Raw genomic sequence first — 12,761 nt, 5'->3', positions numbered from 1 at the left:
AAATAAATAATGAATTAAAAATGTTAGCATTAGGATAGTGGTTCCCTGGCAGAATCTCTCCCCCTCCCTCCCTCACTCCCTCCCTCCCTCCCCCCCTCTCTCTCTGTGTGTGTGTGTATGTGTTCACGTTCATTGAATTTTCATTGTGGTTGGTGGAATTAGTGAGAAAGGAACAGGTAGGTGTAAAAGGCAGTCATGCACAATACTATTATACTTGGGTTCAGGGCAAGGCCCAATGGATGGGGTGTGTGACAAGATTAATACAGTGTAATAACCATTTGGGATTTTTAAAGCAGGACTTCTTGCAGGACCTTCATATATTGCCTACCATTTGATCCTTATAACAACACTGTGAAGTAGTTGGGACTTGGAGTTATTCTACTCATTTGGCAGAAGGACCCTTGGCCTGAATTCCAATGTCTTATGTACTTACCTAGCAACAAAGCTGAAATTCTAGACAGCTCTTGGCATCTTTGTTTTGTAGCCCTTCTGCCTGGGACTGGCACTTCCTTAGGAGTGTGGATTTTGGCAATTTCAGCACTGAACATATTTAGATAGTATTAACATGTGGCTTCTAAACTAACTTTGAATCAACCTAGTAAATTTATATTAGTTATATTCTATTTTGGTTCAAATGATCTCAAAACCATCTTTAAAGAGTCACCAGATACCAGGCTTACTCCATAGTAGTTGAAAAAGTAGAGGGGAAACAAGATGAAACTATAGGTAGAAACAAATAACTATAAAATGTTTATTAAAATGTCCTAGATGCCTGCTTTGGATCAGGAAGAGCAAAATTTACCTAAGCCATTTCAGTAAGGCATTAATAATTGTAAAAATATTCACAAATAATCTATAGACCTTTTTCTTTTGCATAATCTCTCTTAGATTATTAAAATAACTGCTTATATGACAAATGAGTGATGATAACTGGAAAGTTGTTGGACCTGAGACTGAAGAGAGTAGCCATGAAGTGAATGATAGTCTGACATCACATCTTTACCAAAGCAATTTATGATGGCTCACATGACCATATGCACCTTAAACTTTCTGTGGAGAAAAGCGTCTGCATTTATTGTTTTATTTGAGACTTCTAACAGCTTTGAAGAGGTCAGCAGTAGGAAGGGAGAGAAATGGCAAAGCAAAGGCATGATGGCCTTTTGCTTTTGTGCAAACCCTTGACCCTAGATGACCCAAGTGAGTCACAAATGTATGAATGACTCTACTTGTAAGACTATAGAGAATGATAGGGTTTTTCTCATGCTGAGTATTGAGTAATCCTCCTCAACATATTCAAATACAATAATTAAAATATGCCAAGGGCTGAAGAGATGGCTCAGCAGTTGAGAAGACATGTCCTTGCTGAGGACCCAGGTTCTATTCTCAACCCTATGTCACCTCACAGCCCTTCCACACCCTCTTCTAACCTTCTTAGGTACCTGGCATGCACATGGTATACAGACACAGAGTCAAGCAAAACATTCATGCACTGAAAACAAAGTAAACAAACCTAAAAACATTTAAAAATGTCCTGCCAGTCAAACATGGCATGATGACTGTGAGCCACATGGCTCTCAGGCCTTTAATTTGTAGACATGGTCTGAAATACTCAGACCAAAGACTTAGAAAGATGTGGTAATGAATGATTCTTGGTTCAAAGAGGAAATGGCTCAAAGCCTATCATTTTTAGTTCCTATTTTTAAATCATGAAGATTGAACAAGGTAATGCTTCCAAACTTACAAGAGACATAATTCTATAGTTTCAAGGACAACAAAATAACAGAAAGACTTCAAGACAAAGATGGTACGCACTGTTACTCTGTCATGCCAATCAGACATTACACAATAAGCTAAAATCTAAAGGATCATAGAGAGGTGTGTGTAGTGGGCAGCTCAGGAGACAGCATCTGTCTTTGGCCTGGAAATCCTTAAATGTGCTAGCCCGGATATTCGAGGAACCCCAGAGATCTTTCTGTCTCTGCCTCCCCAGCACTGGGCTGCTAAGTGCATTCCACCATACCCTTCTTATTCATAGGGGTTCTGGGTCCCAAATTCAGGTCCTCATGTTTGGAAGGCAAGTGCTTTATTGACCCAGCATAGAGTTATGTTTTAAAGATAAAATAACAGCCCATAGGGTAGTCAAGGTGATAGGATTTCAAAATTCAGAGGACGTATTAGCTGTTTCCAGTGAGAGATGTAGGTTTAGAGACCCAGTAAGTGCCCTGTCTTCTCAGCATGAGGTCTGCTTACCATTCACTTTGTGGGGACAATAGAAGACACATTTCAAGTAAACAAATCCCCAGGTTTTGGTTGACTCTCCCATCAAATATATCACTGGCCAGTTCCGCCTTCCTGATTTTCTCCAGCTTCACTTGGCCTCAGCCTCTGTACTGTGGTATCACCAGTTCTCTTCAGCTCCACAGGCTCCTACAGTGCTTCCAATCCATTCCCACCCTCTCACCAACGATTATGTCACCTCTTCTATTACACCTCTCCACTCTTGGACGTTTCCACATACCAGCATCTACTTTCAGGACAACAGTCTAAAGGGTGTTGCCGGTCCCACTAGTTATCTCACCACCAATGCTTGTACCCCTTCACCCCTGACTATCTACCACAAGGCTCTTTAAGTTTTTTGTGCTTGCTATGCTACCTTTTCTTTTATAGCCCTAGGTGTAATGTCTTCCATATTTTGGTTCAAGAAACTCCCATCCACCCTTTTCAAGGGCTATCCCAATTGTTTGTTCATTAACAATCCTTTCCTAGTCTGTACCTTTAGTTCCTCATAGTATTCATCTCTCCCTGCAGAATATTCGTCCTCTATTCTTGGAATTACTACATCAAATTACAATTATTTCACACAGAGGCTGAGAACATGGACTTTGAGGTGAGACTGCTGGATTCAAATTCTAACCCTGAAACCTGCTACTTAGGTGGCTTTAGAGAAGTGGCTTTATCTCCCTGACGACACCCAGTTTAAAATTCAGTTTAAGAAAGGGACAATGTTACTGTCCATTGCATGTTATTGTTGTAAGGATTAAGTGGCAATGTATAAAAGTATTGTCATTACTCAGCACATTGCTTGTTACATGGCAAGCATAACATAAAAGTTATTACTATTATCTTTCTTCTAAATTGTAAATGTCTGCTTTCCATAATCTCTTTATCTTCATACCTGACATCAGTATACAGACTATGTTTGATGGTGAATAAATGAACAGAGACAAAAATCATATTAATTAACAGTATCTTTTCTTGTACTTTAAAGGCAAAAACAAACAAAAAACAAAAATAAAACAACAACAACAACAACAACAAAATACCTCAGAAGAGAGAATTCTTTCTCCAACTCTCCTCTTAGTTTATTGGCTGGTTTACTTAGTTGCAATTATCTGAGAGGTATTTGGGGTATGAAATGGTCTCACCTACATTCAAGAAGTTAGCAGACATTTCTGGTAGGATAGCCCAACCTTCCTCCTAAAGCAGCTGGGTCCAAGAGGGAAAATATAGATGCTTCAAGGCCTATGAAGGCTTTACTAAAAAGTGACAGTGCTATTTTGTCCATTTTCCTGGCCAACTCTTCACACATATACCAGGACAAGAGGATTTTGTAGCCACAGTTTATAGCTTACCACAAGTATCAACCTAGGCATGGGATACTGGGTGAGGATGTAGACTTTAGTTTAGTATAGTGGCAGCTATTTATACTCTAGCAGGTTCTTGATGGGCTCTGACTTCCTGCATCCTTTGGGTTACTATTCTATGCAACATTGAGTGGTACCCTGTGCTTTGATTTGATTTTCTTATAGTAGTAATGAGGCTGAGTACCTTTGATGATCTCGTAGGGCTCATGGGTCATTTGTGTATCTTTTTTTGGAGGAAGTGATTTGGAGGAGTTCTTTATATAGTCTAGATATGAGTCATGGTAATTTTACTCAACTTTCTTTCTTGGACCTTGATTGATTTTTCTCTTGATTACAAAGGAAGTAACATTTGAGCTGATGCTTGGAGGATGATGAATAATTAAAGAAGAGCAGGGAGTCCTCATAGTTAGAAATAAGAGCAGTGCCAGGAGGGGGGATAGTGGGCATATTTAAGAAACAGTTACATTTTAAGGTAGGCAGAATGTGAGAAGAGCTGGCATTGCAGGGGATGATTCTGGAAGGTGAGCTGGGATCAGAGGAAGCTGGGCTTCTGTGATGAAACGAGGAGTAGTGTTTTCATTGGTTAATGCTTGGAAATTCTGCTTTTGGACTCCAGAGCATGGAGACTAAGAAGTTTATTGAATATTGAATAATTCAAGATTTGAACACAGCCATCATATGTAGCTCACCATTAAGGAGATTTTTATAATAGCAGGAAAGTGAGAGAGAAACACACACACACACACACACACACACACACACATACACACACACACACACACACACACACAAAGATTGGGGGAGGAAGGGGATAAAGATCAATAGGGTATTAAAGGAAAGGGGGATGAGATGAGGAAGGAGATGAAAATATAGACATGTCGATATAGCAACCTCTCATAGAAACATATATGCACAGTGGCAGGAGGTTAGACCCAGCATCTTCTGTATGGTGCATCACACTGAAGCAGGGAGATATAGACATGGCTGTTGATGCTGTTACTTTTAAAGGAGAGTGATTTCAGGAGTTAGGATGGATGAATGGAGTCTCTTCCTCTTAATGTGGTGGTGATGGTGATGATGGTGTGTGCATGTTGACATGTGTCCATGAGTGTGAAGAGGCACAGGTCAATCTTGGATATTATTTCTAAGGAGACTTATTTTTGAGACAAGGTCTTTCACTAGGAGCTGAGGTTCACCCATTAGGCTAGGATGGCTGGCCACAAGCCTTGGAGAGCCTTCTGTTGTTATCTCCCCATTTCTAGTGTTACAACTGTGCTTTACTATGTCCATTTTTTTAGAAATAGGTTATGGTGATTGCATTCAGGTCCTCCTCCTTGTATGACTGAGATTTGTATGACTTGTGGATTAATGTTTATTTTAACTGTCCATCTATGTTTCAACTTTAGCCAATAAAGCTTTGCCTTCTAATTCCATAAATAAACAAGAAGCTCAGAAGCCATGGCTTTGAGTGGTACTGGAAGAGAAAGATTGCTGTGGGTCAGATAAGGAGGAAGCTACAGGTCACTAGTTCAATAGGAGCTGAATACCCAGAATGTCCACATGGAAAGGTCATTGTTGCAGACATCAGTCAATGTAATTGGTACCCACAGGCTGGCCAGGGCATAGATGCTGACATGCCCATCTATCCCTATTTGTAAATTAGAATTCTGACATCTGCTGGGAAAGTGGGCACTAGAGCCTGGAAAAGGATAGTTACAGTGATTTTATTTTATATATTTGTTGCAGCTTTCTTTCGATGATCATAGTGATACATATTTATTTTAGGAACACAACAAAAAGAAAAAAATTGAATCCCTCCCTAGGCTTATTATTACCTAGAATAACAATCAACATGTTGGTGTATTTTCTAATAGCTTTTCGAATGCTCATCAATAACAATGCCTTTAATAATTATTTGTGAAGTAGCCTACTTATTATATGTGAATCACTGCTAAATGCCAAGGATCCAACAGTGAAAAATAAAACAGATATGAATGTTTATTTCCTAAGGGAACTTAGATTTCTATATTTGTGTTGATGGAGTAGTCAACGCAACCATATCTTGCATTTTAAAAATAGTTACTGTTTGCTTGACATTTTGCTAATTGCTTTTCATATGGTCAGGTGGTTGTATGTTTGTGGGTGTTTTACCTATGTTTTAGACTTCTTCATTTTATTTTATGTGTGTGAGTGTTTTTGCCTTTATGTATGTATGTATCCATATCAGGTGTATACCTGGTTCCCATAGAAGTCAGAAGGTATTGGGCTCTCTGGAACAACTGGACTTATGGATTACTGTGAGCTACCAAGTAGGTTCTGGGATTCAAACCAGGGTCCTCTGAAAAAGTACCATGTGCTCTTAACTGCTGAGCCAGTGCTCTAGCCCCTGGCAGAGTGTTTCATATACACTATCTGAAGGAATCTTCAGAATAACCCTAGGAGGTAAGTTATTACTATTTTCATCCCCATTATAGAAGAGGGAACTCACTTAGGCATTAGATATGTTCAGGCAACATAGCTTAGAATAAGGCCGGGATATGATTGTACCTAGACTTTGAAATAATCATTCTGCATAGAATAGCAGTAAATTAATGATTTCCCTCTTTCTTCTCTTGCTAGGTCTGATAGCCCCTGTGGCTCAGAGACCCTAAGTTATAGACACCATGATGGATGATGACACTGAGTTGAGGACTGATGGAAACTCTCTCTTAAAAGCTGTGTGGCTAGGGAGGCTTCGGTTGACCAGACTCCTCTTAGAAGGGGGAGCTTACATCAATGAAAGCAATGACAAAGGAGAAACAGCTCTCATGGTGGCATGCATTACCAAACACGTGGACCAGCAAAGCATTAGCAAGTCTAAGATGGTGAAGTATCTGTTGGACAACAGGGCAGACCCCAATATCCAGGATAAGTCTGGTAAGACTGCACTCATCCATGCTTGCATCAGAAGGGCTGGGGGAGAAGTGGTGTCCTTACTGCTGGAAAATGGAGCAGACCCCAGTCTTGAGGATCGAACTGGGGCCTCAGCTCTGGTTTATGCAATAAATGCAGATGACAAGGATGCACTGAAGCATCTCCTTGATGCCTGCAAAGCCAAAGGTAAGGAAGTGATTATTATAACAACAGACAAATCATCTTCAGGCACCAAAACCACCAAGCAGTATCTCAATGTCCCTCCATCACCCAAAGTGGAAGATAGACAGTCACCACCACTGTGTGCAACTCCTTCTGATGTTGAGCTGAAGACTTCTGACCTGGCTTCTCCACCCAGTGAAAAGGATGATGACTTCTTCATCCTGCAGACAGGACACCAAAGTGGCTGTAATACTTCTAAGGTCCTTAATGAGCCTGGATCACCCACCAGGAAAGTGTCTAGCCTCAAAAGGGCCCGTTTGCCCCAATTGAAACGACTCCAGTCTGAACCCTGGGGCTTGATTGCCCCTTCTGTGCTGGCTGCCGCCACACGCCAGGATGAGACCCATGGCACAAGCACAGACAATGAGGTCATCAGGAGCATCACTGACATGACCTTCCCTAAAAGGGGGCCCCTCTCCAGAACCAACAGCATTGACAGTAAAGACCCTACCCTCTTCCCCACAGTCCAGGAACAAGTTCTGAAGGTTTCAGCGTCAACACCAGCTTCATGGAAAGCAGCTTATGAGAAAGGCCAGGCTCCCCATCCACGCCTAGCCAGGAGAGGAACACTTCCTCTTGACCAAGAAAAGAGTGGGATATGTCCACAAGGACCCTCAACTCTGAAAGACCCAGCATCTCTCAAGCTGTTGGAAAATGACCTCTATGACTTAGACATACAGCCAGTGGGTGACCCACCCAACTCTATGTCCCTTGAGTCAGGCAAAGGACCTTTAGATAGGAAGAAGCTCAACAGCTCCCATTTGTCTCTTTTCCATGGCTCCCGGGAGTCCCTGGATGCTGTACCAAGCACATCTCCCACCTCAGTTCGCCGCCGGCCACCTCATCTCCTAGAAAGAAGAGGTTCTGGAACTCTCTTACTCGACCGCATTGCTCACACGAGGCCAGGCTTTCTGCCCCCTTTAAATGTGAATTTAAATCCACCTATCCCAGATATTAGAGCCAGCAGCAAACCAGCTTCCCCACTTGCTAGTGGCTTAAAATCTATGGTTCCTGTTGCTCCAAATTCACCAAAGAGAGTTGACTTGAGAAGTAAAAAGAAACTCCTTCGAAGGCATTCTATGCAGATTGAGCAGATGAGGCAGCTGTCAGACTTTGAAGAAATCATGGCTTAGAACCCTTTAAAAACAGTCCCTTAACTCTTAATCTTTAGAATAGGGAAAGAACCTAATCTAGAGCAACACATCCCCATAGCCCCCCCCTTCACCCCAATCATGATGTATGGCAACATCAGAAAACATAGTGACAGGGTGTAAGTTCACTTCTGAGTCAAACCCAAGGGTTATTTGAGAGTGTCACTTCTGAGATGATTCCTGGGTGTTGCTGCTGTTGTTGTTGTGCATACTAAAAAGAGCTCAGGTTCACTGGCTTTTGGAGATGAAGTTACAGAAATAAAGTATATTCCCCAAAGGGAAGATACCTTCGTAGTTGGAAAGTAACCATGCTGTATGAACTCGGTTTAGTGTGAAAACCCTTTAAGCTTTTCAGAACTGTTCAGTAGTTCTCAATAAGTAGACATGGCCACAGGCAAATAACAACTCTGAATGCATTAAAGAGAGAATCTTAGAAATAATGACTGGTTTCATCATAACACACACACACACACACACACACACACACACCACTGCACATTTCAAGTACACTTTAATCTGTGATTTATGCCAATTGGAATTAACCTCTGCTAGTTGTATCTAGCTGTGAGGGTATGAAGATAATACATTAGAAATTTTCCTAAGCCTTTAGCTAAGATTGGAAAGCCTCATTTGTCCTAAGTAGTAACTGTGGTACATTTATATTAGTTGACTTAGGTAAAATACCAGATGAGAAATTGCTCATTCAGAGTAGTCAGTCCATTGCACAAAAACCTAAGATCAGATATTTTCATGCTGGTGTCAGCCAGCTGTGACCTTTCCATCAGCCTTTCTCTAGACAGTCATCAGGGCAGTAGCTTGTCACTTCCTGGTGATGTATTAGTCAAACTAGACTGTCCTCAGCTAGCACGGTGGCCAGATTACTGCAGCACTGCTCATGCCTAAATAAGTAATCTTGTCCATGTCAACGAACTTCACAGAAATACTTTTTAAAAAATGTTTTAAATCCATACACGCTTTCTCGCCGGGTTAGCATTTCCCTTTGGAATCTAGTCACATCAGCTTCAAACTACGGTTTTAATAATCTATCCACTTAAGTGTCTGGACTGTTCCTAAATATAATTTAGAAAGTGAGCCTGGAGCTTAAAGTCTAGCACTTTGGTTTAATTTCTAGACATTCCAAAGCCTTTGTTGTGTTTTATTTTGTTTTTTGTTTGTTTGTTTTTTTTTAAGGCAAACTACTATCGATTCTCTTAGAACTTTGTCAGTGGATGGTACCTTGCCTTTGCACGTTGTATGTGACTTTAGATGGCACCTTACACATGCAGATTATATGTGACCTTCCTGTTTTCTGTGTGTTGGTGTTTCTGAGGTAGCCTATGCTGCCTGACCTGGTTCTCTTCAGTGCTCTGTCCTAGTCTCAAGCAGAGGATTGTGCAGACACATCCAAGTCTGTTTAGATGTTTCTAAGATGTCAATAAAAGGTGTATTACAATCCTTCAATAAAAATGAGTTTTCACTTTCTTTTTCCTCAGAGACATTTCAAGGGTAAGTATTATCTCTGTACATTTTATTTCTTACATTTTAAAGACAGAATCTCACTATGCTTGGGCTGGTGTATGGTCTTTGAGATGATATTGCCAGGATCTTCCAGCAACATCAGCTTCAGTAGATCCTCAATATTTTACAATCCCACAAGTTGAAAAACAAACTTTAAGTTTTGTGAACATTATGGTTGGTTTCTCTCATGTGAGAGAAGAATTCAATCAATGAGAATGTATGTTGCTACTTTTGAAGATAAAGGCTTGTCCCTGTTGCTTGGGACTCTCAGGATTGCTTGTGTCCTTTCAGGGATGCGAGCACAGACTTATAGTCTCCACACTCCTCTCCAGGTTCTGTAAGCATTTTTCTGTTTGCTCTCATTAAAGATTAGGCAGAAGTATAAAAGTGACTACTTGTAATATTTCCCTTGTCTTGTAAATACTAGTGTTTGGTGACTTTCTGGACACTGCCAGACTTTGCCATGATTATCATCCATGATACAAAAATAAAGTTAGTCAACAAATGGGGAGCGGCTAGAGGAAGCTCTGTATGTAACACCATTTCTATAATGACATATGATGGGAATTTATCTAAATCCTCAAAAGAGTTGTTAAAGTGATATTTATAAACAAATCAAAATACTTATTAAAATTCGATTCCTTCAAAGCAAGTGATTACTGGATCTCAGACTAGCTTTAATCTGTCTTTTCTCCAGTTCTGCATTGGGAAAAGGGAACCTAATATTGCTTACAAATCCTTTGAGAAGAGAGATTGTGACAGGCCTGAAGGAAGAGAAAATCCTGGGGGATATAGAAGAAGCAATGAGGATCAAGGCTAAACTGGCTCACCACGGAGGCAGGGTGCAGTCCTGAGACTGATAAAAAGCTTGGAAGCTCGGGACCCAAACAGACGCTTGGGTCCAATGGCTGCAAACTGTCCCTTTTCCAAAGTGAAATGGTAGAGAGAAATGGCTGCACAGCCAAGCCTGGTGGGAAGACATCTCTGATGTCAACTCGATGAGATTATGAAACACCCAAGAGATTAGTAAAACTCATCTTTAGGTATGTCTGGGAGGACTTTTTCAGGGAGGGTCAAACAGAGACAAGTTACTCTGAATGTGGGTGGTTCCATTCCCATAGGCTTTGGCCAAGGAAACTAGATGAGGTGATGTGACTGATGTGCTTCACTGTGCCCTCCCCAGTGATGGACTGCAACCTCAAAAAATATGATCCAAAATAAATTCTTCTTTCCTTAACTTGTTTGCTCAGATATTTGGTCATCGTGACCTAGGCAATCTCTCCAAAGAGACTTTCATCTCAGACGACTCTAAACTGGGTCAAGTTGACAATTAAAGCTGATTAGGATAGCATAGAAGTATGGAATCTTTATTGCTTAAATTGCCAGGTAAAGACGTTTACAAAGTAAAGAATGGACCTGAGGAAATAGAAGTAAGTAAATACTGCAGCAGAATGTGCCTTTCACGGAACTCCTCAGCAGATTGCGAGAATGTGATTATGTCAGCTTGTGTGTGTGTGTGTGTGTGTGTGTGTGTGTGTGTGTGTGTGTGTGTGTGTGCGCGCGCGCACATGTGCACCAGCATGTGTCAGAGTGGAGCATGAGAATTATCTGAGAGTAGTGATTTAAAGGGGGAAAGATTAATTTCAGCTGATGTTTTTAATGTATGGTTGTCTGGTTCTATTGCTTTTAGGATGTGATGAGACACAATAGCGTGGTGGGGATACACAATAGAGCACAGAAGCAAAGAGGAACAGGGTGGTCCATGCACAACACATTTCCTTCAAAGGCATGTCACCCATGTCACCCAACAACTCACTTCCTCTAGAGAGTCCTTACCTCTCAAACTTTCCACCACTTCTAAAATCACCTCAGCAGCCGAGGATCATTCTTCCATCACAAGAAGCTCCTCAGGGGTGCACTTTATATCTGATCCACAACAGAAATTCAACGGCCCAATCCCAGAAGATTGGCTGTGAAAGCCATTTTGAAATCATAGAGATAAATTTTAGTGGCAGCCACTTGGAGAAAAGAGTGGTAAGTGTGGGTAAGGCTTGAAGGAAAGTGGGAAGGAAGAGAAGTGTGTGGAAATGTCAGAGAGATCAAGGTAATGTCCAGATAGACCAATCCAGGTGATCATCTCAATGAAAGAAGCCCTGACCTCCTTTCAGAGTCTTCTGCCTCCTCTTGGTTGATGTGCTCAGAATCAGAGACACTTCTGTTCCAGGAGAGAAGGAGATGATCTCCTCATATGGGTACAGGACCTAAATGAACTCTTTATTCCATTGCAACCTCATAGTCTTTAACCCCATCTTCACTGAATTGCTAGCCAATTGGTTGCCCATTGACTTTGACTCCTCCTGTCCCCTCTTTCCTATAAGATCCTAAGTTTGTTCCTGCAGCCAGCCTAGTTCCTAAGAGCTACTTTGATTGAGAGAAGCTCAACCCATCTTCTAAGAGGAAAATTCTGATCGGGATGAATTCCTTGTGGTTACTACAGGATCCAGCATAAACCAAAGGTCACATGACTTTTCCTTTGTCAGAGCTTTGGATCCGAGATGAATGAGTACATGGCTTAAGCCAGACCAACTTCCCTGAAGAAGAGAATTTTTGTTCCGTGCATGAAGGAAATGATTTTTTTAATTCCTTTTACCAGTCATAATTTATAAACTATATTGTCTTAAATAGATTTTTTTGGTTGGCTTGATAAATTCCATTTCACCAAATGGAAACAGAGTCAAAGAGTGAAACCAACAAGGCAGAGGAAGGTAGAGCAAAGAGAAAGGGAAGGGAGAGGAGAGGAGCAGAAAGAGGAGGTAAGAGAGAGAAAGGAGGAGGGTGAATGGAAGAGAAAAGAAATGGGTCCAGAGCCCTAATAATTCTATGCCTGGAGTTCATATTGTTTCCAAGATTTATGCTATGTGAGAGAATATATTCTTGAATCATATGATATACCGCTACTACACATATAATATAGAGTTCAAATATAGATAGAGTTCATACATATTCTCTTTTATCCAATTACATTTCATGGGTATATTTGTCTTTAAACACCCATATCACAGCACACTATTTCAATTATTCTAGGGTTTTGATTCACTGTCAAAAATCATGGTAAAAGTCCACTCTTTCTGTTGGACAAATTGTTCCATATACACAGCTCATTAAGTGTTAAAATTGTCACTGAGATTATGGATAAGAGTCTATGAGAATATTAGTTATGCTTGTTCTAATTAACATCTTTAAAGATTAAGTCTTGCAATTCAGAGACATGGATTGCTACTCTAAAACTTCAAACCTTCACTGTCTTCATCCT

The 12,761-nt window shown here is 40.8% G+C and overlaps 1 protein-coding gene across 2 annotated transcripts in view; it reads left to right on the top strand.

Annotated features, from left to right (window-relative positions):
• Nucleotides 1-9,577, top strand: part of Ankrd34c (ankyrin repeat domain 34C) — a 12,126-nt gene extending 2,549 nt beyond the window's left edge. Inside the window, exons 2-3 of one of the 2 annotated variants that reach the window (XM_029543465.1) lie at nucleotides 2,809-2,887; nucleotides 6,264-9,577. In XM_029543465.1, coding sequence (XP_029399325.1) covers nucleotides 6,308-7,912 — 1,605 coding nt within the window. In that variant the 5' untranslated portion in view covers nucleotides 2,809-2,887; nucleotides 6,264-6,307 and the 3' untranslated portion in view covers nucleotides 7,913-9,577. The remainder of the gene's footprint in view (nucleotides 1-2,808; nucleotides 2,888-6,263) is intronic. The other variant, XM_021208022.2, reaches the window with a different exon arrangement.
• The last annotated feature ends 3,184 nt before the right edge of the window (nucleotides 9,578-12,761 follow it).

Source organism: Mus pahari, chromosome 10 (genome assembly GCF_900095145.1).
Source record: "Mus pahari chromosome 10, PAHARI_EIJ_v1.1, whole genome shotgun sequence".
Taxonomy (NCBI): Eukaryota; Metazoa; Chordata; class Mammalia; order Rodentia; family Muridae; genus Mus; species Mus pahari.
This window is presented reverse-complemented; position numbering and strand designations above follow the sequence as displayed.